The 27,584-nt window shown below is 40.8% G+C and overlaps 3 protein-coding genes across 7 annotated transcripts; 2 read left to right on the top strand and 1 right to left on the bottom strand.

Moving 5' to 3' along the window:
- Positions 1–615: 615 nt before the first annotated feature.
- Positions 616–8,373, bottom strand: LOC148659355 (E3 ubiquitin/ISG15 ligase TRIM25-like). 4 transcript variants are annotated; one of them, XM_088641485.1, is made up of 7 exons: positions 8,229–8,373; positions 7,276–7,975; positions 5,908–6,003; positions 5,118–5,351; positions 3,888–4,047; positions 3,247–3,312; positions 616–1,806 (listed from the first exon to the last, which is right to left on the bottom strand). In XM_088641485.1, exons 2-7 carry the CDS (start codon positions 7,864–7,866, stop codon positions 1,103–1,105), a joined length of 1,851 nt encoding a protein of 616 aa, XP_088497611.1. In that variant the 5' UTR covers positions 7,867–7,975; positions 8,229–8,373; the 3' UTR covers positions 616–1,102. The 4 variants fall into 4 exon arrangements, with proteins under 4 accessions (XP_088497611.1, XP_088497610.1, XP_088497612.1 ...); XM_088641484.1 differs by having other exon boundaries at positions 8,268–8,373; XM_088641486.1 differs by having other exon boundaries at positions 7,711–7,975; positions 8,268–8,373.
- A 1,705-nt stretch (positions 8,374–10,078) lies between these two features.
- Positions 10,079–17,932, top strand: tm2d3 (TM2 domain containing 3). Of its 2 annotated transcripts, none has more exons than XM_088641482.1 (6): positions 10,079–10,235; positions 11,933–12,067; positions 12,895–13,055; positions 14,928–15,102; positions 15,543–15,618; positions 16,203–17,932. In XM_088641482.1, exons 1-6 carry the CDS (start codon positions 10,127–10,129, stop codon positions 16,366–16,368), a joined length of 822 nt encoding a protein of 273 aa, XP_088497608.1. In that variant the 5' UTR covers positions 10,079–10,126; the 3' UTR covers positions 16,369–17,932. The 2 variants fall into 2 exon arrangements, with proteins under 2 accessions (XP_088497608.1, XP_088497607.1); XM_088641481.1 differs by having other exon boundaries at positions 12,892–13,055.
- Positions 17,933–20,306: 2,374 nt separating this feature from the next.
- On the top strand, positions 20,307–27,060 carry mapda (N6-Methyl-AMP deaminase). Its single transcript, XM_088641480.1, has 10 exons — positions 20,307–20,513; positions 21,069–21,199; positions 21,326–21,386; positions 22,101–22,188; positions 22,699–22,780; positions 24,021–24,147; positions 24,604–24,684; positions 25,351–25,489; positions 26,350–26,450; positions 26,832–27,060. Exons 1-10 carry the CDS (start codon positions 20,469–20,471, stop codon positions 27,021–27,023), a joined length of 1,047 nt encoding a protein of 348 aa, XP_088497606.1. The 5' UTR covers positions 20,307–20,468; the 3' UTR covers positions 27,024–27,060.
- Positions 27,061–27,584: the final 524 nt, after the last annotated feature.

Here is a 27,584-nt window from a genome sequence, read left to right as displayed (position 1 = left end):
CAGAATTGACATTTCTTGCGCTGTCTTGCTGTTATCTTGCTGTTAAAAAAAGAAATATCTCGCGCTGTCAGTTATCATCAACGATGCCTGTCTTGGCGTGTTAAATCAGACATGGGGTTTCCTAGCTCAGCCAAGACACTGTAGGTGACAGTGAGGCTTCCTAGCAGGGAGGGCAATCTTGTCACAGCCTGCATTTTTCCCATCGTGGGAATAACCTCTGAACAGTGCTCCGCTATTCCCTGACTTTTCCATTTGCAAGGCACTGTAGATACAGTATGTGTGTGTACTGTGGAGCCATATTGTATGAGGCTGGAAAAATAATGGCAGATGCTTGGCTGCACATTTGAGTTTTATTTACTGATAATAAGGCAAATATGCTTAACATCATTAACATCATTAGATTCTTGCCATCTGCTATCCTAACCTTTCCATTTTCCCTTGAGTTAATGAGCTCCACACTACTGCCCCAAGCTAGACTGTCAAAATTGGAACTGCAGTTACAAACTGCACTTGTAACCTTATCTAAAGCCCAGGGATTGCTCTCCTACTTTAAATGGTTGAATAACATTTTGAATTTGATTTCTTAAATTGTTTTAACAATTCCACAGTGAAACGTTTTTAATTTATAATCAACAATTTTACTTTTATATCATCTTCAGACAGAGTAACAGCAATATTCATTTTATGCATTCATTTTCTCTGAGGAAGCTGTTAAATTGGTCCAATGAAAGCAGTTTGAGATTTGTCAGGATGGAACAGAAGCCTGCAGAGACCTAGTCCTCCAGGACCACGACTGATCATGCTCTTTTAATTCTTAAAATATTTAAAACTTAAACATTTTGTATTTAATTTTTAAATTAAATGTAGTAAAAGTGACAAATTACATTTATGCATGCATACAGAATCTGCATCAATCGTTCATGATATAAATTAAGTTCTTATTATAAAAGTGTAATTAATAATGTCTTTAACTTGGTAGTTAACACTTTTATGCAAATTACTTTATTTCTTTTAATCGCATAATTTATCACTCAATTTTTAAAACTTATTTTGCAGCTCCTAAAATGTTACAAAAGGTATTTTGATTTTTGTTATGCAGTACTCAAGAAACTATAACTGGGCATATTTTGACTGAAGATCTGATCTTAGGCAGGTGAAATGCAGGATACAGAGGCTCTGTAAATGTGTGTTTGAATTTGTGCAGAAGGATCGGTGTGTCAGCTAGTCTGTAGAATGACAGAATGCCTGCAGGAGAGTTAAGGTACACTCCTATCTGAGAGCAATAGGGGGCGTTTATGACCTCTCTTTTGCCATTGTGTAAGGCAACATAACAAGAGCCATCCCACTGCAAACACCAAGACTTTTCATTTAACCCAAGAACGCAAGACATGTCTGTTCCTTTCCTGCTGATCCCTTTATAAACCACACCAAGACCAATATTCTCTCCTTTCCATTCACACTCCCAGTAGTAGCGAGCTGCAGACAAACCCTGCGCACAAACAACCTGATTGACTGAATCAAATTTCTCGGGATTACTAGTAGAATTATTGGAAGCCTGTATTCCTGATGACGAAGAGGAAAGTGGCCCGAAGACAGATGGGCTAGAAGTTTGAGGTAAAAGTAGACCAAAGCTAAATGCTGTTGGTTTTTCCAAAACAGCTGCTCTAGGAATTGCAAAATTAAATCCTCCAGTGCTAAATAGCTGCTTTGATTCTCCATTGTCTTCATACGCCACTTTTGTGTTCAGTTCGGATATAGTGAGTCTGCTGGATGCTGTCTTGATGTCCAGTGTAAGACCGTAGAAATCTAGTGAAAAAAACACAGATACTTTTTACTCCTGCTCATTAGTTTTAACCGCATCCAAACCTCACTAAATTGTGTATGATGTAAGCCTGGGGGTGGGAGAAATAAGTCCTGTGTTCTGCAGAACTGCCCTCACCTTTGGGTTGATACAATTAAGGGTTCAGTTTAGAACAACATGACCTCTTGTGTTCGTCACGGGTCAACTGGTCAGGTAACATAGCAAAGGTCAAGCCAGGGTTATAGAAATGATATAGTGGATGATAACTGAATGGAATCAGTTAGAAGTCATATGAAAGGTCTTTCAGCAAAGCAAAGTACCTGGAATATTGAGAGAGACATAATGGAAAGGGGGAGTATCTGAGTTTGAGATCATCAGTTATACAAAGTTAACCTTGAATGAAGACTGACTGACACTGTATTATTTCCAGAACACATTAGAAGAGTCAATTATTATTTTTAAATCTGCCAGGCCCAGTTTGCTTCTTCGCTAGAGTACAGGTCCATTAGGCTGCAGACCTCAGTCCCTGCAACATCATTACTTAGGAGAATTATTCTAGCCTTTGAGAATCACATTATCTTATGTACTGAAAAAGCACAGTTTTGTCATTTTAGTAGCATCATGTAGTCCAAGGCTCAGCTGTAAGTGAAATCACTGTAATTGTGCAAAATGAATTAATGGTAATAATTTAGTATGGAATACCTTGAATAATGTTAGCCAAACTATTACTACTATTAATAAGAATAACTGCACTAGTCACTGTTACTTGCATATTAATATAGAAATGTACACACCACAATCAATATGGACTTTTTTCTTTGTGACTCTTTCCTAGAGAAACGTACTGTAGGTGGTGTTGCTATTTTCATGGGGTTTCTCCATAGCTGTGTTGCCTAAGGATCCTTTTTACTCATGTATAACGTTGTGTAAGTGTTCATTATATGTTGGTTACTCATTCCTCAGTTTTGAGAAGCCTCTTGTCCTATTGTTGGCTTGTACATCAATATACACAGTAAGAGCACAATGAAGTTGAATAACACGTCTGCTATGGTTGACACATCTGGAATACTAATCTAACCTTTTCCAACCATTTGTGTCCAAGTGTCATACAGTATGTTGGTTTGTTGTTCTGCAGTAACTGATTCTATGTTCCACAGTGTTTATGAAGGTGAACTATATAGCCCTTACAGTCTGGAACTATTTCTCCTCATCCTGGAACTCATGTTCTTCAGATGAGGTGATGAGAGCCTTCCCATGCGGCACAGTGAATGGAAAAAATTGAATATCTGCTTATTAATGGTAAGATGGTCTTTCTCTGTAAAGGAGGGCATTAGTATTCTAAGGTAAATCCCTTCACGCTCTGCAGCTGGAGAGCACCAGCAGGCTGTGTGTGTCCTAACACAGCGTGAGTAGAGGGGGATGGTTTATAGCACAGAGCCTCTTACATTTACAGAAGTCAGCGCGTTTCGTCGGTGTGGGATCTGGCAGGCTGGGCATCGGGATCATGTTGACTGCAAAGGAAAGAGCACAAACAATTTATTCATCACCAGTTTCCACGTTTTTTAGAATTAAAGGCAATTTTGATGGAGTCTAAAAGTTACCAGGTTTTTCACCTTTTGACAGATTGTGTTGTATATGAACCCTGAATAATTACCAGATTTTTCAACAAAATTCCTCATGTAGGAGCACCAGTGAAGTCTGTGCACATCAGACATGTAATTGTACTGCTCTGATGATACATTACTAGATACTGTTTAGGATCTTGCTCTGGGGTTATAATTATCAACTTCTGTATTACATGAAGACTGATTCCTGACTGATTTGTCGTATATAAATCGTTTGATGTTGTCCTGTGAAGTTTTTGTTTTTTATTACAGTAATTCTTATTCAATTCATCTTGCTTTACAAAATGTCACAGACAATGGCTTACATAGTAAGGGTTTAGTAAAGGGAAACCGGCTTCAGTAAAACAAATTCTGAGACACAAGCAGCATGTGAAGGAGCTACAGAGCTCTGTACCCTTTTAATTTTATTCCAAATCAAATGAATTTTCTCTGGTTTGTAGAGGAAAGTATTTTGCACCAACCGGCGGTGATGATGTTCTGCAGCTCTGCAGTGAAGATGCCCTCAGCCAGCTCCTGCAGTTTCAGCAAAACCCCTCTCACAGGATTGAAGGAGATGCCGGAGAGGACAGAGACACTAAGAGGCTCCCAGGCCTCAAGCGTGTCACACAGGCACTGGAAACTCTACAGCATGGGACAGTGGGTCTCAGTGCAGAAATAAGATGCATCACAATGGGGTGGAAAATCTACCTGTCGAGCTGATACATTTGACACAATCCTTTGGAAAAGGCTCAGCATCAGACAAGTCAGCATTTTGGATTCTGGTCATTGTCACTCAAGGATCACAGCAGTGAAGAAAAGCAGGATATATATGGTTTACAGCATGTCAGGTTCATTTTGATATGAGAAACTATCAATATTTTATATACTGTATCATCTCTTTTTCCCTTTATCTCTATGTAATGATGTCAAAATTGTATAAAAAACATATGTCGAGCACATCCTGAAGGTAGCAAGGTGTGCTTGCTATCAAATCTACAGTAAATGAAATGTAATGGTTTGAGATGATACTTCTAAACACAAAATCTTTAACAAAACATTTTTAAAGTAGGTTTGTTACTCTTTGAACAAGAAACATAAGTAATGTATAAAATTTAAAGCATGTGACATCATTACAGGGGACGTGATGAATTTCTTATTGAAGATTGATTCTCAAATTGCAGCCTGTAGGCATTTAAGTTTAGACTAAAAGCTGTATAACAAATATAAAACAGTACAGATAAGGGTGAATGCTCTGACTGGGGTGATACAGAGAGTACAGATAAGGGTGAATGACCGGGGTGATGTATTAAGTAGAATAGCACAGGGATCTGTACTAGGACCATTGATCTTCCTAATTTATATCAGTGAGCTAATGCCCCAGTCTCTTACCAAATTACTAAAGTTCACAGAAGATAACAAAACTTATATAATCCGTATATCCGCTGCTTTGCTTGACTGTGGAGTCGCTTGAGTTTACTATGCCATTGTGTCTGACTGACATGTCCGAGACATATTTATCAAGTGATTGGATAAAACTGGATTTTAAATACCCAGCTGTGATCTGTAGCATATCAGACAAGAAAGAATTTGGCCATTTAAACAATATTTCATTCCAAAAGCTGGTTAATTAGTGTGACCAATGATTAGTACATGTATCTAAAAGAACAACTTGGAGAAGCTCTTCCTCTGAACATCTTTGTTCTCTGTGTTACCTGTACAAAACCGATGTTGTCATCAGTCTTTGAAAGGTTTTCCAGCTCTGTGTTCATTTTCTTCAGATCTGTGACTTCTAGGTCCAGTTTGATTAAGATTTTTTCCGTCATGCTGGCGAAAGCTGTACATTTTTCTTTGATGAGTTCCTTAACCTTGGCCTGTTTGCTGTTAACAGAGCTGATCAGCTGAACAAAGATTTGCTCAATTTCCCTCAGTTCCGTTTCTTCTGATATCTACAGTTAACAGAGTGGGGAAACATTGCTATCTCACAACACAATTCTGCAAGAGCTTATACAATAAAAAAAATAACTTTAAAAAAACTAGATCTGCCATTTAGGTCTCATGAAATGTAAATTGTTTCCAGCTAATAGGTCAAATCTTTCACAGGCTGCAATATGAAATGTAATGGCACATTTTGACATGTTTCAAAGAGGCTTTGGGCTGCTAACAGTCAACAGAAAGTGATTACTGTATTTAAGTATAACAGAAATACTAAAAGAAATTCACAGCTCATTGTTTTCCTCTGGGGATGTTTTCATGGCATGCTAAATAGCTTTGCTTTCTTACTGCTTATTGGTTATTATGTATAAATTGTATAGCATTCAAGTTCTACTTCACAGGCTTGCACATACTGTAGACTTCAAGTGAAGCTGACAAATATCAAACAACACTGCAAATCTGTGTTAATATAGTGTGAAAAATATTAAAGTCACTGTCCTTAACAAGAATCGATCTGATCTGCTAGTCGGCTGGAGAAACAAGAGAACAAGGTATTTTGTTTCCATTCACCTTGAGGGACTCAGCAACCTGCTTTAGCTCCTTCGCATTTCTCGTCTTTTCCTGAAGTTTGTGCTGTATGCCTGCCTGTTTCTCCACCAGCTGCTTCTGTAAAACAAAGCGGTATGTTTTCCTGCAGGACACTGGAGTGAACTCAAATTGGAAAATTCTGTATTTGAAGCTTCAGGTCAGTCCATCATCTGAGAACCCCTGATTTTGTTGTAATAAAAAAAACAAACCTTATACCTGACAGGCTAAATGTTTAGAAGCAACATAAAGATGCACTAAAGGTTTGTGTGCCAAGTGTTGCTCATTCTTAATTTACTGACACAGTGAGAGAACATCTTGAGAGAACATCTGTTGAAGGCAGTCATAGTTATATATTTCCTCGAAAGGGCTGTGTGTAATGACTGATATCATCTGGGGCAACAGTTGGATATTTTGAATATTTATTTTATCAGCAATGTGATGTAGTAATATTCTCCCAGAAGATATTCTTGCTATCAACTTAGATACACAGTATAAAAACTAAAAGGCAAACAGGCGATTTAAAGGCAGAACTTCTTACTTTAAAACCCTGAAGAACTGAAGTACAGAACTGAACATAAAAAACAGATGTGTCTGCATCGAGTCTAAACAAATCCCATAGCAAATCTCTTATCCTGACAGTGTGGGCTCTTGTGAAGTGCTGTTGTTCATACCCCACAACAAAATCAACATGTCGACTGAGGAAAATTGATTTTCTGAAGAGATCTGTAGAGTTTTTTACTCAAAGCTTCATCTAGCAAATTTCTACCGGTTTCTGAAGACAATAATTTAAAGAAACAGGCACTGTGACCCTGCCAGGGATATCCCCAGACTGAAGCAGACATGCGTGCAAATTGAGCACGACAGAGCCCAGGTGTACAGAGCAGGGATGCATTCTGCCTGGCTTCAGCGGAGTTTGTTCTGACCAAATAAAATCACGCATATTAACTAACTTCACTAGTTAGATGGCTTTCATGAGGACAGTAATCCTCAGACAATAAACTCAAATACTGGAAGTCCTTCCACATTACAGTTTTATAGCTGTTTGTTTCAAGGATGTGGATAACAAAGTAGATTCCACTCTGCTAGTCATTGTGTCACCTTTACTATGTCTGCCAGGTGTAGCGATAATCTGGATCAACTTTGTGAGGACACAGGCAAGAAAATATACCAACTATCTGTACCAACTATTGCATTTCATGGTGCCAAATACAGTAAGTGAGAAATGTCAGAATACTGCAACTGTAGTAAAAAGTGAAACTGAAGTTATTCCAAATTAGGTTTAGTATTGCAAATACAGGCACATTTTACTATGGTTACTCTATCGGTGACTTTGGAAGAATCAGCATTTACCTGTTTCTTTTGCCTCTCGGTCTCTAAAGTCACTGTGCAATGTGTTGCGTGTTGCTCTCTGGCACACAGCACACAAATACACATCTTGTCTTCTCTGCAGAACAGCTCTAGGGGCCTCTCGTGATGGGAGCACAGCTGGTCCTGGAAATCTTCTATGGGCGAGATGAGTTTGTGCTTCTTCAAGGCTGTCTTCTCATGGTGGGCCTGGATGTGAGTCTCACAGAATGAGGCCAAGCACATCAGGCAGGACTTCACTGCTTTCTGGGCGCTGTCTGTACAGAAATCACAAGGCACCTCCCTGGGACTGGCTCCGAGAGGAGTCTTGCCTTCAGCAATGTCTGACTTCTGGAACCTCTTGGCCACTTCGGCCAGTATGGTGTTTGTGCGGAGCGCAGGCTGGGGGGAGAAGGCCTGTCGGCACTGAGGGCAGCTTACCGGGCCAGGCTGCTCGGTCTCTTCCCAGAAGCTCTGGACACAGTCTCGGCAGAAGCTGTGTCCGCAGGGGAGAGTAACTGGCTCCTTCAGAATATCCAAGCAGATGGAGCAGTTTAGGATCTTCCCAGGAACGAGCTCACAGCTACCCTCATCCATGTCCAGCGATGAAGAGCTTTTTGGGAAACGAAAGTGAAACTCCAGTCTGAAGTGAGAAAAGTGATCCGGATTGAAGCGACTTGAAGAGCAAATGAGATGAGCTGGAACTCTTAAAGAGAAAGGTGACAAGAAAGGAGATGTTCAGTTAACTCTAAATGTTGTGTTAATTTATTATGAATAATTAATAATTATTAATTAGTTGATTAATTAATGTATTATATAATGGCCATCATTTGGCCTGCAAATTATTAGCAAACAGAATATCAGTCCCTTGACAAAAAAAACTAATATGCTTTGATAGACGGTTAATCAAACACTGCCCTGTTGTGATATTGGCGATAAAGAACATGAAAACCACCCACTGTTTCTACATAGATTTTAAGTCAAAAAAGAAAAACTACTGAAATAGTTGTAGATGTTTCTTTACTGCAGTCCTGTCCACCAGCAGTATGCGCTTCTTTTGGTTTTCCATGGAGAACCTCAGCAGTAAGGACAGATAAAAACATTCCCAGGTTTGTTCACTTTAGCCCAGATTAAATGTAGACTTTGACCTAAAGAGTGACAAGCTGCACATGTCCAAACTCAAATCTTGATTCAGTCGCATGGTTCACTTTGCCAGAGGAGTCTCTCGTTCTCATTCAATTGAAATTGGTGAGCTACACCCAGTAGTGAGGTGTTTCACAGTTCGGCAGGTCAAACTTTTGCTTGAAACTGTGCCGTTGTTTTGATTAAACTTCATTTCAACATAAGCAGCAAAAATGATTGAATTCAATAATAATAATAATAATAATAATAATAATAATAATAATAATAATAATAATAATAATAATAATATAGTGTACACTATTTGATTTATGTATCACATTTCATTACAGTGAATCCCAATGTGCTTCACATAAAAAGCTGAAAGAGAAGTCAGGAAACTTAAAAATTACTAAGAAGAAAAAAGATAGGAAAATCAGACACAGTTGATAGGCTTGGAAGTTGATAGGTTTGCTGGTAGAGAAAGTGTTTAAAGATCTTTTAAAGGTCTTGGTTGAAACTGCTTGTCTGAGGTGGTCGGAGAGGCAGTTTCACAAGTGAGGAGTTCAGGCGGAGAAACATGGTATCCCACAGTACACAGTTTGGTTCTGGGGACCTGCAGTAGATTATTGCAATGGTAATTGAAGCTAAAAGAAAATATATTTCCCTTATACAATATTGTTCGCTTACTTGAAAAAATGAAATGCTTCTGACAGCAGTGAACAGGTTACTGCAGTTATGGTATAATATTTTAATATTTTTTAATTATATCACTTGTAACCCATAAGAGGCACTGTAAACATAGTTTTGTCCATTAGGTAAAAAAACAAGAAAAACATTGAATCTAAAATCTTGTACATTTTGTTCTCCATTTTCCTCTGAATACCCATGACATTCTCAGTTTTAATACTCAATCTTAAAATCTTAACACTCAATCTAACAAAATCTGTATGGGGTCAAGTGGAGGCACTCCAAGTGAGCCATCTGTGGTATTTTATTTCTTTAAAAAAGATAACTAAAAGATTTCATGCAGTACACTTAATCTTTTTACAGTGTTTTGTAAATGTAAACGTTTTGGTCCCTTCAACCCTCCCTCACTGTCCTTGGTGTGTCTGTCCCTTCAATCCTCCCTCACTGTCCCCATGTTCCCAGTGTGTCTGTCCCTTCGATCCTATCTCACTGTCCCCAGTGTGTCTGTCCCTTCAGTCCTCTCTCACTGTCCCCATGTCCCAAGTGTGTCTGTCCCTTCAATCCTCCCTCACTGTCCCCATGTCCCCAGTGTGTCTGTCCCTTCAATCCTCCCTCACTGTCCCTGGTGTGTCTGTCCCTTCAATCCTCCCTCACTGTCCCAGTGTGTCTGTCCCTTCAGTCCTCCTGCACTGTCCCCATGTCCCCAGTGTGTCTGTCCCCTCAATCCTCCATCACTGTCCCCAGCGTGTCTGTCCCTTCAATCCTCCCTCACTGTCCCAGTGTGTCTGTCCCTTCAACCCTCCCTCACTGTCCCCAGTGTGTCTGTCCCTTCAATCCTCCATCACTGTCCCCAGTGTGTCTGTCCCTTCAATCCTGCCTCCCTGTCCCGTTGTCCCCGATATATCTGTCCTTTCAATCGTCCCTCACTGTCCCAGTGTGTCTGTCCCATTAACCCTCCCTCACTGTCCCAGTGTATCTGTCCCTTTAAATCTCCTCCACGATGCGGTAGGGTGAGAAAGGAAGCAGGAAGTAGTTTTTTAGCTCCATTATGGCTACAGATTATCAGTTGCAAGGAGTAGGAAAAGAACGTTACAACATGAATGTGCGGGGAATAATTCTGCTTTTGTTATTAGACTCCTGCCTGCAGCCTGTTCGCGGTGTGTATAAAGTGTAAATTATTTATTTTTTTAACAAACAGAGTTTCTGTAACTGTGCTACCGTTGTGGTTGATGTATCAGTGTCACTGAGCTCCGAATTTTTTTGCTGTGCTCCGTGCTGGATGTCCCGGTTTTGGGCACAGATATATGCGGGATGCGATTACGCTTCAGACCTCCTCCGTAGGACAGCAAGTTACTGCTCGTATTCTCTAGTTTATCTGATTGACATGCCTATTTACATTTATTTTGTATGTTTTAGTATTAGAGTGTGCTAGTTTGCAATAAATGATGACCAATAACTAACAGAACAGTGGCTTTGTTTCATTAATTATTCTCGGTGTGTGTATAGTTGTAAGCCAGGAGAGGACGAGATATATACATTCCGTCTGTATCCATAGTGACAGCTGTGCGTTTTGTTTTAAAATTAGCTGTTTTTTAGGTGTTATTGCTATTTTGGTTGAACTCAATGAATACATCGATAATAATAGGTTAATAATTTAATTTTGAAGGGTTTGGTGTGGCGTGAATTGTGGAGCCGTTGGTTGCCCCAGTATTCAGTGTAACACTCCGTGTGTGCAGGCTGTCAGGGCAGCTGCTCATGAATGGGTGAACACGGCTGAAAAACTAAAGCTGAAGATGGCTAAGTTCTTAAAAATGGAAAAATACAGCCAAGCGTTAAGATGTTCAAACGTTTTTGGGAATACTCTTAGAATTAAACTAAGGATTTCATGGCCTATGAAGTTTTTGAAAAATGATTTAATGACTTGCCAATGCTGCTTGTCTATGCTGTATTATAAGACTCCAGGGTATCATGTACAACAATACGATGGGCAACTTCTTTCAGGCTCGTACAAACAAGTGCCTCCTGTTTGTGATCTTTAATGCACTGTGTTATATCATTTTAACATAACTTACATTGATGTGAAAAGCTACTTTCTCAATCTGTGCCACTTAGTTTGTATTTGCTATGCAGGCATAACTACCTGCAAGCAATGCTCTTTACTTGTGAATATACTTTCCCAGTTCTGGAGGGCATCTAAGATTTTTTGTAAATTTTTGCTGCTTCTAAAGTGTTTGCCATCCCACCTTTTTGTTTGTCTGTGAGGTGTCTGCTGCTCTGTCTGTCTGTGTGTCCCAGGAGTGTGCGTGCCGAGGGCCTGTCTGTCTGTGTGTCCCAGGAGTGTGCGTGCCGAGGGCCTGTCCGTCTGTGTGTCCCAGGAGTGTGCGTGCCGAGGGCCTGTCCGTCTGTGTGTCCCAGGAGTGTGCGTGCCGAGGGCCTGTCTGTCTGTGTGTCCCAGGAGTGTGCGTGCCGAGGGCCTGTCTGTCTGTGTGTCCCAGGAGTGTGCGTGCCGAGGGCCTGTCTGTCTGTGTGTCCCAGGAGTGTGCGTGCCGAGGGCCTGTCTGTCTGTGTGTCCCAGGAGTGTGCGTGCCGAGGGCCTGTCCGTCTGTGTGTCCCAGGAGTGTGCGTGCCGAGGGCCTGTCCGTCTGTGTGTCCCAGGAGTGTGCGTGCCGAGGGCCTGTCCGTCTGTGTGTCCCAGGAGTGTGCGTGCCGAGGGCCTGTCCGTCTGTGTGTCCCAGGAGTGTGCGTGCTGAGGGCCTGTCCGTCTGTGTGTCCCAGGAGTGTGCGTGCCGAGGGCCTGTCCGTCTGTGTGTCCCAGGAGTGTGCGTGCTGAGGGCCTGTCTGTCTGTGTTTACAGGTTACTTGAGTTCACCTCACGCTGGCCATGACCCCTCGTATGGAAGGGACGCTCAGCAGACTCAAGTCCTCTCCACCTCGGCCCCTCCGGCTCCTGCCAGCAGTGGCGAGACCCCATCAGGTGGCAGTGGACAGGGTAAGGGTGTGAAGAAAAGATCAACTAGTATAGTAACACCACAGCGATATACCCGTGTTTTTTCCAAATAGTAAAACCCATGGACACAAAACAGCGAGACGTTTTTAGTTACTGCTAGTGCAAGGTGAGTCGTGAATCACTGGCTCCCAAAGTGCATGTCGAGGGTGCAGGCTGAGCCCTGTTCTCTAGAGGTTCATGTTCAGTCTGGCCGGTGGTGACCAGCTCTTTCCAGCGAGGTAGAGCTGGGGTTCGCTGGCCAGGGCTTTCTGGGGTTCTCAGCAGGGGAGCATGTGGAGAATGACTCTGCAGGTGGGCAGGTATGGAGGAGTAGGTGTCATTCTCTCCTGCACTCGACAATCCCACATTTATATGCTGAAACAAAATCATTGTCTGAAATCTTTTCTTCAGCTCATAGTCTGTATAATCAGAGTTAATGTCAGCAGAGATCCAGTTCTAAAAAAAGCTCAACATTCAGTGGTTCCGTGAAACAGTGAAGGGCAGGTAACCTTAAGAAATCAAAGAATCTTAGCATCAGCTTTCTTGTTGTTTTAACAAACAAAAAAAATTGGCTCGAAATAGGGGCATTACATAATTACAATAAACACCAAAAAAAAGAAATACTATTTAAAAGTATTAATAGTTTGTATCAAACTTTTAATGCAATATTTATGTGTGCAAGTAAAGATGTTATTATGCAAATTATAGAAAATCCTGGAGTCCATAGAGTTTCCATCTCATTTCAGTAGTGTTCAGAGTTTAATATTGTGGCAGACTTGTGCGTGTCATGAATCTGGATGTGAAACAGATTTCCATGTGTCTCTCAGCAGTAAGAGGGACAGACACACCTGCTGACGTCTCCAGCTGTCCGAGTGGAGGGCTGTGTACTAAGCTGCCTGCTGGATGCATCACATGTAAGACCCACACTAACTGCACCTACGGGAGAGAGGCGACCTTCCAGTGCACGGTCAAGCCTGGCGTCCACTGCACGGTGAGTCTCCTTCAGGAGAGGAGCGTCTGTCTGTAAAGAGTTAGGAGGAGCGGAAAGGACTTTCTGGCTGAACATGCTCAGGCAAAGCTGTTGTGCCGACTCAAACAAAATGACATCAAACTTTTCAATACCTCAGCTGGTACAGATGCAGCCATTCAAAATGCACGGTACAAACCCGCGGTACGGTAAACTACCCACAAGCCACCGCAGGGCACCGCGGTAAGCGATTGGCTGGCCAAAATGACCGACAGGGGCACTCGTGGTGCATTGGTTGGTAGGGAAAAGATTTAATAATTTAATCTCTTTACTGTGCACATTTTAATCCGCTTAGTATTGAATATTTATATGGAATTTTACCACTAACGGGAAATTTTAGTAGCTGAGCATAAAAAGAAGAGGAGCATAATGCATCTGAAGGTCATAAACGATATTAATTTAGGAACATAAACATTACTGTATGTACTGTAAGCTGTACTGTGTATGGCTGGTCTTGGTAGTTTAAAGAAAAAATACACACCAGTCTTCCATTTCTCCCTAAACATTTTAAGCATGAAAGTTTTATGAAATGGTACCCAAATATGCGATTGCTGTATATAATGAATTTTAATTAAAAAAAATTATTTAACACGAAAATTAAGCTGTTTACATCTTCCGCCTGAGAACAGTCACCCGTTGCTACCCAACGCAGAAACACAGCCACTAACTACAGTACTTCCAAAGTTACAGTGCCCAAATACCTTTTCAGATACAGAAGGAGAGAGTTTTCTTCATGTAGGGGGCTGTGTCAGCATGCCTGAGCTGCAAAGAAACGGGTAAAGGTTTATTCCATGCTGAAAGGAAAAGAAAACACAACGTTTCCACACACCTGAAAAAGGCTCGTAAGCCAAAATATTGTGTTTCTTTTCTTCTCTTTTCAGCACAGAATAAACCTTTACTTGTTCCTTTGCAGCCTACGCATGCTGACACAGCGACCTACATGAGCTGCTGGAGTTATGTATGCTGTTAAAATGGCTTAGGGTTGATATCTGACTCCATTGTTAAGAGTTGACAATATTACTGTAGCTGCCATTAGCAATTATTCAGAATTCTTTGTCTCCAAATGAATACATTTAATTAATTCATACATTTTTTCTCTGGTCTATAGTTTCCCAATCAATATGGACAGATTGCTAGAGTATTTAAATGCTATTGTTCCTTGGACAACTTAGGATCTAGTAAGTGTCTGTGCATCAAATGTTTTGCTAGTCCTTTTGCAGTCAGATGTCTTGACGCTAGAAAGTGAAGTTTAAGGTGGATAATATGATGTGCAAGATTTGATGTGCAGGAAGCAGGAATGTGAACTGAAATACCAAATGGAGAGGTATTGAATTGCACGAACAAACATTCACATGTTAAGATGGCACAAATGCTTGTAGAAATCGTGACCCACCTCCCAGGTCAGGGAAGTTGGTGTTGACTCCTTTAAGAAGGGAATAGATAGTATTTGTAGAGCAAAAAACTGCTATTCTCCTCTCGTTAAGTTTACACAGATTGAACTCTTTATGTACTGTATACACCATAGAAATGTTGGAACTTGGCAGTGAATTTAGAAATTAAGTGTAGTACTGCTAATGCATTAAATGAGGAAGGCATAAATGTGATTTGCATTATGAGCTTCACTTTCTGCATAATCACTACTGATGTAAGTAAATGCCTTCATTTTGATGTCTGACCATGTTACTCCTTCGTTTACCATTGTTGAAGTCTCAGAATGCAGTATGATCTCCAGAATGTCTGTCCTTGTGAACCTGAGGCTTGTAGAGCAACCTGGAATAGTGTGGCCAGCGGCCATGCTGCTGTTCTCTGGGTCCGCTGAGCTCCTCTGTCTCGCAGGGGGGGTCCCGACAGCAGCTGACCACCTTCTCCTTGAACATGACGTGTCGGTTCTGCTGGCAGCTGCCCGCCTCCCTGTACAAGTGCACCAACTCCACCAGCTGCATGACCGTCGCGTGTCCCCGGAGACGGTACAACGCCACCTGCGCCGTGCTGGATCACGTGCACTGCTTGGGTACGGCGTTTGAGTCCCTCCGAGTTAACGTGCTGTTTCAAATATCCTTTAAAAGAGTCTTCTCAGAGTTCAAATACTTTGAGAAGATTCTTTTAAAGGCACTATATCAACTCAAGGTTATTACATCAGTTTGCTTTTGTGAAGGATCAGCTACAGTGCATCTTCAAGGTTTTCTGGCATTCTTTTTATGGCGTTATAAAGATATTTTTAATGTAGAAACTCTCCACGGCTACTTTATGAATACTTTAGTGCTGGTAATTGGGATGATATTATACTTGTCAGAATAGTGTTCCACAAATGCTCATTATTAAGGTTCTAGAAGCAGACTCTGAAGTGTTTCTTTAATAATTCAGGTTGATTTTGTAGGCTCTAGATAGCGGGAGAGTACGCTCATTTTCATCCCTTTTTGAAATAAGCTATTGTCTGTGTTTTCTCTGCAGGGGCACGTACTTTTCCTAAAAGATTGTACTGCAACTGGACAGGAGGCTACAGGTGGTCTACAGCCCTGGCTCTCAGGTAATTAATTTACCCAATTTATTATAATACATCCTATATTTGTTAATATTTTAAATGTTTTCTGCGATATTCCACTTGTTTTGTGATTTTAGAAAAGTTATTTTTGTTTGCCAGCCTGTATTTTATTGCTTATGGTAAATCTGTGATTTCAAGCTGATGCAATATTATGACTTGTTTTAAGGTCGTGTGAAATTTCAGATTATTTGAATATGCTGGCACAGAAAAAAACTTCTAAAACTGCTTTTCAAAAATGATTTTTATCCCATTGTCATGGGAATAATATCAATGATTTGATCATCAAAGAGCCTCACCAGCAACGCTGTACAGCACCAGGTAGCTCTACCCCTGCATTTGATAGTGATGGCGCTTAAGAAGTGTTTGATCTGGGTCTTTGGAAACTGTTCTTAAAATGTGAAAATGTACTTTAAATTGATGGAGTAAAAAGTCCTTTCCCATGTTTTAACATTATTGATTGTTGTCTTGTGTTCTAGCTTTATCATGGCGTTTTGTTTCTACTGTATCTTATTTGGTGATTTTAGCCTGGCAACTCTGAGGTAATCTTGGCTCTGCCTGTCTCTCTCCAGCGTAACCCTGGGAGGCTTTGGCGCGGATCGTTTCTACCTGGGCCAGTGGCGCGAGGGCCTGGGGAAGCTCTTCAGTTTCGGAGGTCTGGGCATCTGGACCTTGATCGATGTGCTTCTCATTGGCCTGGGCTACATAGGCCCAGCTGATGGCTCCTTGTACATCTGAGCTGCCGGCCCACAGGAGCAGCGCCTGGCTTTTGAAATCATGTCCCAGTCTGCTAGTCCTTTATGTCATATAGGCCTTGCGTAGGAGCTGGACCCCGCCAGACCACTTTCAGGGACCCCCCCCACCTCAAAGGCTTTTTGTGGTTTTCTGCAATAGCAACAGGCACATCCTTTCTGTCTCACTTTAGGGGTGAGTGAAAGGAGCTGATGAAAGCGGTCGGAGATGAAAGACAAGTGGCCTGCAGATTGTGCCATTATGAGCTGTTGTTTCAGTGTGCTGTTGTGTAAGGTGAAAATGTTCTTATGGGTAAAAGCGAGAGATTTAATTGGTTTCACTTTGGAGTACAGACTGTGAGACGTTTGATACGGGAAGCTCTGTATGATATAATGTGTCCATGTTGGTGGACCATCTCTCCCCTTCATCTGTTCTGGACATCTCGGACGTGACATAGCTGTAAGACCAGAAGTACTGTTAAAACACTGTTCAAGCTGTGCTTGGATGCTTTTGTGCTTTGAATTGGGAAATGTTTGGAAAATGTCCTGCAAGACCCCCTTTCTTGGGGAAGTAAATATCTTGTTCTGTCATGGAAAGGAGTGTAAAAGGGATTTAATTTCAGTTTTGCAACCCCAGGCAATGTGAAAACTTTTCTGGAAGCGAGATGGAATTACCCCTTGAATGTGGATTGATGTTTTCTATCCTTGGATTTTTGTAAAGCAAGATAACACATGGTATTTGCTTCTTTTTTCACTGCATCATTCTGGATTTATTCCCGTGATAGTCCTTTTGGTACAATGCTTGCTTAGCTTTTGCCAACGGTGTGGAGGCTGTGAACTGTGGCTTCCTGCTGAAACACCCTCAGTAAGAGAAAATAATGACTATGCGTTGTGGAATGTCTCGGTCCAGATTATTAGGGCCTTTTAAGGCAAAAATTGATAAACCACATAAATTGATAACATGGACGAATTGATGAGATGACAATGGCAGCCATTGTCTGGTTTGTATTTTTTTAAAGATGTGTAAATATATGAAGACAGTACTGGACAATGTCTTCTGAAGTAAAACATGTCTGGGTTTATGATGTAAAATGTTATTTAAAACTAATTTGTATTATAATGACTATATATATATGTAAAACCTACTGTATATGACAACAAAATATGCATTTGAAAGAATAATATCACAGAATAATCTGGTGGCAAATTACTAGTGACTGCATAGTGCTTTTGAGAGATTTAGAAATAACATAGCCCAAGGTAAGAAACTGTGTTACTGCATAAAATCTGCACAGCTTGTGATCTTTTGCTCTTGTATATAAATTAAGAATAGACAAGTATTTTTGTTTATGCTGTAAATGGCCAACATACTGTATAAGAGCTTGTTGCTGCAGCACTTCCAGGAGAGGAGAGAAAAAGAGAGAACATGGTTTTCCAGGATGTGCTTTCCCTTGTGGGCCCTGCTCTGTTTGCACTGAGCATCAGACATTTGGCGATTATCATTTACTTTTTCCTGTTGTGTTAAGTATCTCAAAATAATTGCAAAAACAAAGAAGACTTGTTCCACTGGTGTCACTGTTTTGTTTTGCTTTTCTTTAGGCAAAATAGTCTATAAATTAAAACATAATTTTGCTAACCATAATTCATAAAAGTAAATGAATGGACATATAACTGAGTATTCACTCAATTTACTTTCTTTGATTATGATAAGAAGCAAGCAGCTTAGTTTTTCATCTCATCCTCTGGTACTCTGGAGTTCAGAGTAGGTATTAGCAGGTATTATGCATGATTGCTTTCCCATTCACTCCTTTCAACTCTGTCCTTGTTACTGGTTCAGTAACCTTTTTCTAGTGAATATGTATTATGCTCTTTTTTTCCCTTTTCACCAACTAAATCTTTTAATAATTCTACCTGAAATGTAGCGTTTAAAATGTACTGTTAGGGTTGTGAAGTTATATTGGTAAAGGACATGGACTGTATTTCTTTGCAATTGTAAAGGTTTTCCCTTCCAGTGCTTAGAAAATGAGTTAATGTGCAAATACACAAGTGCAGGTAAATTTTTGAAGTTACATGGTCACAGGGAGAAGGCTTCTCGTGAGCACATCCCTATGTATAAGTGTATTTATTTGATATGTATAATTTAACTATTAATTTCCATGTGTGTTTTGAATGTTGCTGTTGAAAAATATTGCATTCCAGGGCACATTTTTGATGTCTCAATAAGCAAAGCACGTGTTTTGAGAACAGCAGTCGATGCAGCTGCAGAGATATTGGGAAACCCGTGATCAGGCGTTCTTGCTGTGCTGTGCCATCTGAGGTCAGTGCCAGACGGGACGTTCTGAAACAACTCTTACCTAGTCTGTGCACACTTCTGCAGGAGGGCTGTGCTTCTCTGGCCTCTCTCTGCAGCAGCACTGATAACTGGAAAGTGGGTGCATATTTATCGACCTTTCCAGACTGAATCATAGATCACTTTATTGTATAAAAGCAAAAAAAGAGATATTTAAAATGAAACATTAACAGGTATGTTTCTTTTTTTCCTTAAAAGCCTCTAAGTTTTATATGAGCAGAAGCTCTGCATTGCAATTCAAGTTTCAAATTTAGGTTGTTAGTAGTATGATATACTGTAGTCTAAAAGGGGAGTAAAAATACATAATTAAATTACTTTCTAAGAAAATAAATGAGAGGGTTTTAACTATAATGTGTCCATGATTTAAATTCAGGATTTATGTTGTAAATTTAAGATCATACCTCAGTGTCAAATCCTTTACAGTAGTACACATTGCTGTTTAATTGAAATTGTTGGATAATATAATGAAAGAAATTGAAACTTTCATGCCATTTCCTGCATCCCATGCATCATTTGCATGTCTTATTGCTGGTATATTGTTCAAAATCTGACAGCCAAAGAGTTTCTAGCCGTCTATAACAGCAGGCATGTCATCCTGCCCCTGTCCAGCTCTTCAGATACTGCACATCTACTCTTAGCTATTTAATGTGTAAAGGCAAGAGAAGTGGCCATTGGGCTCATGTGTTCAGATGGTTCTGTTGTCCTTTAGCCAGTGCTGGTTCTACTGGGAACAAATCCTCAGAGGATGAAACCCTTGACCTGCCATTCCATGTGAAGATGGAGAGAACATGCAAACTCCACACACACGGACATTCCAAGCTGGAGCCCAAGACATTTTCAATCAGTTCAACAACGTCTGGGACAATTTTAATTTGGGACAAGCTGCCAGCTACCTTACTATTTATTATTAAATTAACTTTTATTGTAGTGTTTTGCAGGTTTTAAGACACCTTACAACTAACATAGAATTTGTCAGTAAGTTCATAAAGGGTGTTTTGGTTATCTTCCTGCAAAACCTCTGTCTCACCTCTGCAAATGAAATATTGGAAAAATAAAACTCTTATGTTCTGCATAAATTTGTATAACTATGCAGTTTTCATGAGACATAAAAATTGTATTATTATTAATAATAACAACAATAATAACATTTACAGATAATATTAAGTTCAAGTTTATTTGTCATTCCAGCCATATACAAGTATACAGAGGAGTGAGATATCGTTCTCCGGGTCTACGCTGCGAATACAGACAAGGCACTGACTAGCCAATACTATAGACAATGTAGACATAGACATTTCTGACATAAAGTGCAATGTGCACAGTGCAATTTACTTAACAGGATTGTGCAAAGAATTGTGCTAAGAATACACCAGACAGTATGTCTGACATTAGGCAGAAAAGATTAGTTATATATATATAATAACATATTCAGTAGAGAAAATACTTATAAATTATATTTTAATGCATTCAATTGGTTATTAAAGTTTTCAATATTACTAAAACAGCAGCCGAACTGTAACGAAGAGGAATAACACGCAAGGCAATTTGTCAAAATAGGAACTATTATTTGAGTTGATAGTAAAACGGGGACGGATGTGGGTGATGCACAAAGTGTGCAACGACAGAAAGCGATCTGAAAACAGTGCACAGAGGATGTACTGTAGCTTGTGATTAAAACGTTTTTTTCTGAAAACATTTGGATATATCCTGTATAAACTGTATTTAAATATACAGAACGGACCAGAGTAAAACAAGGAATGGAGGATGATAATGAGGCGTTTTATCGAGACCTTCCGAAAGTGGTAACAGTTGTTCACAGTTGTTCTCAAAAGCGCTGTACAATGTCTTAAGTATAACCTTGTGATATTTTATCGGAATTAGAAATCTCAGAACCGACGGGTGACTTGAAATAATTGATTTTATTTGTTTAAACTTTCGTGTCGGATAAACGTAGTGAAACAGGTAAAGGTTTATTCCACGCTGAAAGGAAAAGAAAAGAGACACAGCGTGTGGCTGTGGACCCTTCTTCAGGTGTCAGTGTCAGTGTAATGAAATCAGAGGGGTCACAGCACGCAGTGAGCTCGGCTGGTCCCGAGGTGGTATCTACTCGCTTTTCAATGTCGGAAGATCGAGAACAGACACGAAGATTACTCTCACGTGTTAAAACATGTTTGAGGAAAGTCTGCATGGGAGTGTACAGCGTCGTCCTGTTCAATGTAACATTCCTGCATGTCTGTCGATGGGAGTACTGGCTCTCGGTGTTGATGACATCAGGCCCTAGTGGGGAGCCTGGGGGGGGCTGCTGGTATGTAGTGCCGAGAGGCGGGTAAGGGGCTCTTCTGCCTTTGATCTTGCAGGAGCTGCACGCACACCTCAACGGCTCTGTCAGCGTGCCCACCATGGAGCGGCTCATCGCCCGGAAACCCCACCTCAACGTCCAGCACAGCATGACGGCCATTCACAAGGGCCAGCGCCGGACTCTGGACGAGTGGGTACCAGTGAGCACTGTAGTCTCGGGATCAGCGTGTCCAGTGTGATCTCCCATAGCACTTCAGCGCGAGGCTGCCCTTGTGCCTGTGCTAACTGTCAAAGCATCGCTTTGTTTCTGTTTCAGGTGTTTTCACATGTTCAGAATAATCCACCAATTAATTGACAGCGAAGAAGATCTTTTTATGGTATAGTGATTTCGCTTATTTTGGGTGATTCAGTATGATTTATTTTCTTGAGCTTGGTAGCCTCTCTACTGGAAATATTAACAGTTGTGATAGTTTAGGTCTAGTATTTCAAAATATTACTCATGTCAAAGTGAGATCACTGTATCTGTGATATAGAATTGATTCGATTCTATTAATATTTTAAACTCTTCTGTATTTTGCTGTTGATACCTACTCTTTATTAATGATGCTGATTAGCATGTAATGAAAAAAAATAATTTTGGAACTGTGAGTGTCTGAATTGCACCGAATGTCCAAAATATTAGAACCACCTCATCATGTAACATATCAGGCATCTGTGAGCTTGAACGTGTTCAGAAATATTTCCCGCCCAGTTTCTCCAGCAGGACGTCTGCATTTGCAGTGGTGACGAGGGTAGTGGAGTGTGGGATTAAACTGGCAGCAGAAATGCCACCTTGGAGCCCAGTTTACTCAGATTTCAGAAGCTTTGCAAGGCCTAGCCTGCTTAGTACTGGGGTGGAAGAACTCAAATGCCAACCAAATTTGTTACTGCGAGTGCTATGGGACAATATGAGCTGCTTGGCGGTAAACTGTCATATTTTTGTTTTGCACCTAATTTCCTTTTCAGTTTCGCGTCCACTGTTCAAGCAGTATTTAAAGTTGGAAAGACAGTGAGTGAGCAGGTGATAATGTTTTCTCTTCCTCTTGTACCAGGTTACCAAAGATGTGGTAAAGGAATATGCACTGGATGGAGTGAAATACTTGGAGCTGAGAAGCACACCCCGTGAAGAGAAGCATACAGGTCCATATTGGAGAAAGGGGACATTCTAGCTTCTGTCCCATGAGCCGGGGAATAATAACTGCTATAAAAAGAGCTGTGTAACAGTCAGGCTGGGATATTATCTGCAGTAGATCCCGCACACATATTAATAAGCTGTTCCAGGCTAGCTTTATGCATACTGTAGAGCACTGGCTGAAATGTAAAGTATTTTTTTAGAGAAAAAGACCTTGGAGTCTTATTGCCATTCAGTCTGACTGAAGCCAAAAATTTAGGTTCAGGTTAGACGTCAGTCTCTCCTGAAGACAAAAATTAAATTTAAGCACTGTTTTAGGGAAACTTAAAATTCTTAATAATTCCTAAGATAAAAATTAATATATTTAATATCTATTGTGGTTTGCGTAGTCAACTCTAGAGATTTCTGCAAATAACTGTTGGTGTAAGATACTGTGGCGAGTATATGTAAGGTATGGAATTGATCTGGAATTTGTGAAGAAAAATGGTTTCTGATTTTTTGTTTTTTTCCTTAACCAGGACTGACAAAGAAAAAGTATGTGGAAACAGTGATGGCAGCCATTGCGCAGTGTGAGCAAGAAGAGCTGGACATTGATGTCAGGTAAAGGGGATGAATCGCCTGCAGTCGGGGGGGTGTCACGAGCCAGCTGTGCCCGGGATCCCCCAGACTGCTGTGGCACTGATGGGAGGTGAGCCAGCCAGTGCCCCTCCCACGGATTGCTCTCCTCCAATCTCCGCCACAGGGCTGGTTGCCAGGGACTATTTGCTCGAAGGTGTAGAAGCTGGAGGGCGCTGTGCTTCCTCACTCTCCCCTGTGTGCGGTTGTGGGGTTCTGTCTGTGCTTTCTCTCTCCCCTGTGTGCGGTTGTGGGTTCTGTCTGTGCTTTCTCTCTCCCCTGTGTGCGGTTTTGGGGTTCTGTCTGCGCTTTGTCTTTCTCCCCTGTGTGGGGTTGTGGGGTTCTGTCTGCGCTTTGTCTCTCTCCCGTGTGTGGGGTTGTGGGGTTCTGTCTGCGCTTTGTCTCTCTCCCCTGTGTGGGGTTGTGGGGTTCTGTCTGCGCTTTGTCTCTCTCCCGTGTGTGGGGTTGTGGGGTTCTGTCTGCGCTTTCTCATCCTCTCCTGAAATTTGTAATGAGTAATAATGAGTCTTTAGTTTTATAAAGGGCATTTTGTAATTTTAGAAAAATTACAGAGATGAGAACATATCAAATTTAAATGGACTGGAATTATAGTGAAACATTTCAACCACATCACAAAACACTACATAGCAGTTATTTCACTTGTGTTAATTTGGTCCATCTTGGCAGCAATTTGTTATAGAACAGCAGAAGTTCTATAGATGATGATATAGACCCCAGGCCTAAAAACAGTCTCAATTCTGAAGAAGGTTAGTGCAGCAAAGAAACTGAAAGGCAATTTAAGATTGTCTTTTGAGAGTATCTTTCCAGCTGTCAATGTGCAACATATCAAAGCCATGAATGATATGAATGATACCCTTAATATAAATGCTTCTGAGATAAAAGCAAATATTTTTCTCTTCAGGTAGTACAGTATATGCCATTTAAAAACAGGTTTCCCCAGGTTGTTTAAATATTCCGTTTAAAGACATGAAGCTGTTCGTACTTGTGACTTGGCGAGAGCCGTGTGCTGCTGATGAGGATGAGTGAGGACAGTGACAACCTTGCTTGATCGGTTGTTCTCTTCCTTCAGCCCAGTTTTAACCTGTCATTATAATTTCCATGTCAAACCTTGGGATCACAGTTGAACGGTCATGTAGCCATCTGCTTAGACTTGTAAAAGGAGCTTTTAGTATTTTAAAATTTGACTGAATTGCCTATTTTATAGATTTTTAGTGGCCATTGACAGGAGGAACGGCCCCGAAGTTGCCATGGAAACTGTCAAAATGGCCGAAGACTTCATGCTGTCCAGTGATGGGCTGGTAGTTGGGTTGGACCTCAGTGGAGACCCAACAGTGAGTGTTTGTGGGGTATCCGCTTTCTGTCTCATATGTAGCCTCTCTTAAACATCATGTGATTAGCTGATGTGATAAGAATCTTTACTTATGCCTTATTTTTTATGTACTTTTTTGTGTTGTTTGGCAAAATAGTGAAATTATTTACAGTACATCTCAGAAAATTGTCCTTCAGGAAGTAATATACTGATGTTTTCCAGAAATGTTATCCAGCAGTACTGTAACAGTGCCACGGAAGAAAAATACATCCTACCCTTTAGAGATGATAAAAATACATTACTTGAGAACAAATGAGCCCTCAAGTCATCGGTGCTAGCCCATTATTATACAGTTGTTGTAGGAGATTTGTATTTCGCAGTAATAGTGCCCTCAAACCAAATTAAGAATGGTAGAATCTGCTACTCCAGCAATAAAATGTAACCTGCAGAAATGGATGAATGTGGGTTTATTTTAAAGGTGGGCCATTGCAGAGACCTCCTGCCTGCTCTGCAGAAAGCCCAGAGTGCTGGGCTGAAGCTGGCTCTGCACCTGTCTGAGGTAAGACTCACTGCTCCACTACTAGTCCAGTAACGGTCCTTCTCAAACACCCCAAGAACATGCTTGATCATTTGATATACTTCCCGCTTTTCACCATTCATGTGGGTGTATTTCAATGTGAATATTAATACTTCAATTTAAAGGACTGTGACTACACGAGATTCTGCGGAACTGACTTTTATCAAGATCCTTATGTAGCATCTAGAAGAACAAATAGAACAAGATTTACAGACCGCAAATTAAATCTCCGTTATATATGCCTGCCAATTAAATATTAATGGTCTTATAAACAGTCATAAATACTGTGTATATCAAAAATTTACACACCCTTATTGAAATTTCAGTTTTTGTTGATGTAAAGCTAAAATCAAGACTAATCGTGTCAGACTTTTTATCACCTTTATTTAGATATTGTGACCATCAGTATTTAAGTGAAAAACAATGCCTTGAAAGTCATCAAGGGTGTGCCATCAATAACAGTGTGCAGACTTTTGATATCCACTGTATATGACATAACCTTCACCCCCACATTAAAATACATTTGACAAATATTTACTTGTCAAGTTTTTTTTTAAGAGCACATTTGCGGGAATTTGTCGGTGTAGTCGCTGTGTGTCAGGCCATTGAGGCTCAGAGCTTCCTGCTGCAGACTCTGCCCTCTTCCAGGTGCCCACCCAGAGGGAGGAGACAGAGCTGCTCCTGACCCTGCCCCCTGACAGGATTGGCCACGGCACCTTCCTGCACCCGGAGGTGGGCGGGTCCCAAGCGCTGGTGGACGCGGTGAGACAGGGCAACATCCCCCTGGGTGAGATGGTGAAGCTCCACTCTTAATCATTCAGCACAGTTAGAAATGGGTGGGAGCCCCCCCAAAGGGATTCCAGCTCTCAGTAAGCCAGTCAGGTTTTAAATGGATTTGTCCTTCTGGCACCTCACTAAACGACACCTATATTACAGTTAAGCATACAATTTAATTGTGGTAATTTGGCATTTGTTGCCAGTTCTGGTCGGAAGTGGCTGAATCCCTGTGACAGCTATGAACAGAGGTATTCTGTGAGAGCCAGACTACAGCAGTCAGCAGCCTCTCAACCTCACCAGTACCTGCCGTGACTCCTAGCATTTGTTGGTACGCAGGTATAGATGTTTATCTAGAAAAACTGGTTTTAAAACTCTGGTTTTAAACAGTGGACAAATTGACAGAATTTTCAAGTTCAAAGTACAGTTCATTACATTCTCAGACACAGCTGTTGACTGGTTTTGTATTGTCTTTAGGTAATTTAAAAATACAAATGAGGTATCTTAGTTCAGCTATTTTCTTGGTCTGTAGCAATTTAAGTACAATAATTTGATAGTTTCTACAAAAGTTGCTGGATTCCAGTCTGTTGGTGGTGGATGTTAGTGTTGGTTAAAAAAAAACAACACAACTTTACTTTCCTGTTACTCACTTTCTTAAAAGTACAAATAAATTAATCTTAGTTTTATTTTATGTGTGTGATTAAAATGGGAGCAGAAATGATCTGTGAATTTTTTAAGCTTCATCAGTCACTACACAAGACAGAGACTGTCAGAGGTGTTTCTGTTGAAGGCAAACTCACCAGCACTATAAGGGCTATAGTCACTGACCTGTTACTCAGCCGAGCTGGAATGCTAATCCTCTCTGTTCTTCAGAACTGTGCCTGACCTCCAATGTCAAGGGCCAGACCGTCCCTTCTTATGAGAAGCATCACTTTCAGTACTGGTACCGCCTGGGCCACCCCTGCGTCTTGTGTGTAAGTCCTTCAGTCCTGCCCTCTCACCCAGCTCAGCCCAAATGTACTTTCAGTGGTGCTTTTTTATTCATTTAAAAAGACATTTTACAGTTTCATCAAATCACTGCTGCGTCTTATACATCTATTAAAAATAGTTCAGTATAATTTTCAGAGTCTGTAAGTATCAAGACAAAAAGGTGTCTATTTCACAGGTTAGGGGATTTTGTTTTTACGTAACCATAAGAACTGCATTTTTTAGTAAATCTGTCTTATTTGAGTTCCTTGAGCACGAGGGTCTTTTATAAATATCTTCACATCTTCCACTGCTGAACGCCTGGGGAGGGTGTTCAGTTTTTAAATTACAGAAGATATTGACTGAACTAATCACTCACCCCTCCCCAGGCGGATGACAAGGGCGTCTTCGGTACTGACCTGTCCCAGGAGTACCAGCTGGCCGCCTCCACCTTCGGCCTGAGCCAGGAAGCTGTGTGGACGCTGTCAGAACAGGCCATCGGGTGCATCTTTGCCCCGGAGTCCGTCAAGCAGGAACTGAAGCAGAAGTGGGCTGATCTTCGCCCATGTATCCTCAAATGACTATTTTTAATACAGAGATTTTTTAAATAGCATTAAACATTTCTGCACTGTGCTTATTCACATCACAAGTATTAAGGATATTTTTTAATAGTTAAGGGGTAGAAAAAGAAACTGAAGAGTAACATTTGCTTTCTGTTGTAAATGGGGTGAGTAATGCAGAAGACCCATTGTTTGTTATACTAGTGATCCTACAAACAGTCTAAAACTACATGTCATAAGGATCAAATCTCAAACACAGCTAGAATTGCACATAATATACATGTTCTTTCAATCTTGTGCACCACAAAATGTGACAGCAGATTTATACAGGGGGAAGGCAGAGAGGTGTCATGGCCCAGCTGGTTTGGTGCACATTGACTTAACAACCTCATCTTGCTTGAGCAGAGAGCAGAAGCACTGGCATACTGGTCCTTCTCATACATATTGGTGTAGGAGTTTTGTGAATTTATTGGAACAATTTATTAAATGTAGCAGTAACCACGAGGTTATTCTTTTATGGCTATTAGAAAATCAATCAATCAGCGACACACAACACAACATGGTTCAATACACAAGATACAT

Source organism: Lepisosteus platostomus, chromosome 7 (assembly GCF_059453375.1).
Source record: "Lepisosteus platostomus isolate fLepPlt1 chromosome 7, fLepPlt1.hap1, whole genome shotgun sequence".
In the NCBI taxonomy this organism is placed as follows: Eukaryota; Metazoa; Chordata; class Actinopteri; order Semionotiformes; family Lepisosteidae; genus Lepisosteus; species Lepisosteus platostomus.
The sequence above is the reverse complement of the archived record's forward strand: the minus strand, read 5'-3'. Positions and strand labels throughout refer to the sequence as shown.

Excerpts from the sequence above, each read along its gene's own strand:
- LOC148659355 (XM_088641484.1), bottom strand. The coding sequence starts at position 8,338 with ATGGAAAACCAAAAGAAGCGCATACTGCTGGTGGACAGGACTGCAGTA. Across the intron at positions 6,004-7,275 it reads CCGAGAGGCAAAAGAAACAG|AAGCAGCTGGTGGAGAAACA; the intron begins GTAAATGCTGAT and ends TTTGTTTTACAG. Across the intron at positions 5,352-5,907 it reads AGGTTGCTGAGTCCCTCAAG|ATATCAGAAGAAACGGAACT; the intron begins GTGAATGGAAAC and ends TGTTAACTGTAG.
- tm2d3 (XM_088641481.1), top strand. The coding sequence starts at position 10,127 with ATGGCTACAGATTATCAGTTGCAAGGAGTAGGAAAAGAACGTTACAAC. Across the intron at positions 10,236-11,932 it reads CTGCCTGCAGCCTGTTCGCG|GTTACTTGAGTTCACCTCAC; the intron begins GTGTGTATAAAG and ends CTGTGTTTACAG. Across the intron at positions 12,068-12,891 it reads ATCAGGTGGCAGTGGACAGG|CAGTAAGAGGGACAGACACA; the intron begins GTAAGGGTGTGA and ends TGTGTCTCTCAG.
- mapda (XM_088641480.1), top strand. The coding sequence starts at position 20,469 with ATGGAGGATGATAATGAGGCGTTTTATCGAGACCTTCCGAAAGTG. Across the intron at positions 22,781-24,020 it reads GAGCTGGACATTGATGTCAG|ATTTTTAGTGGCCATTGACA; the intron begins GTAAAGGGGATG and ends CCTATTTTATAG. Across the intron at positions 24,685-25,350 it reads TGGCTCTGCACCTGTCTGAG|GTGCCCACCCAGAGGGAGGA; the intron begins GTAAGACTCACT and ends GCCCTCTTCCAG.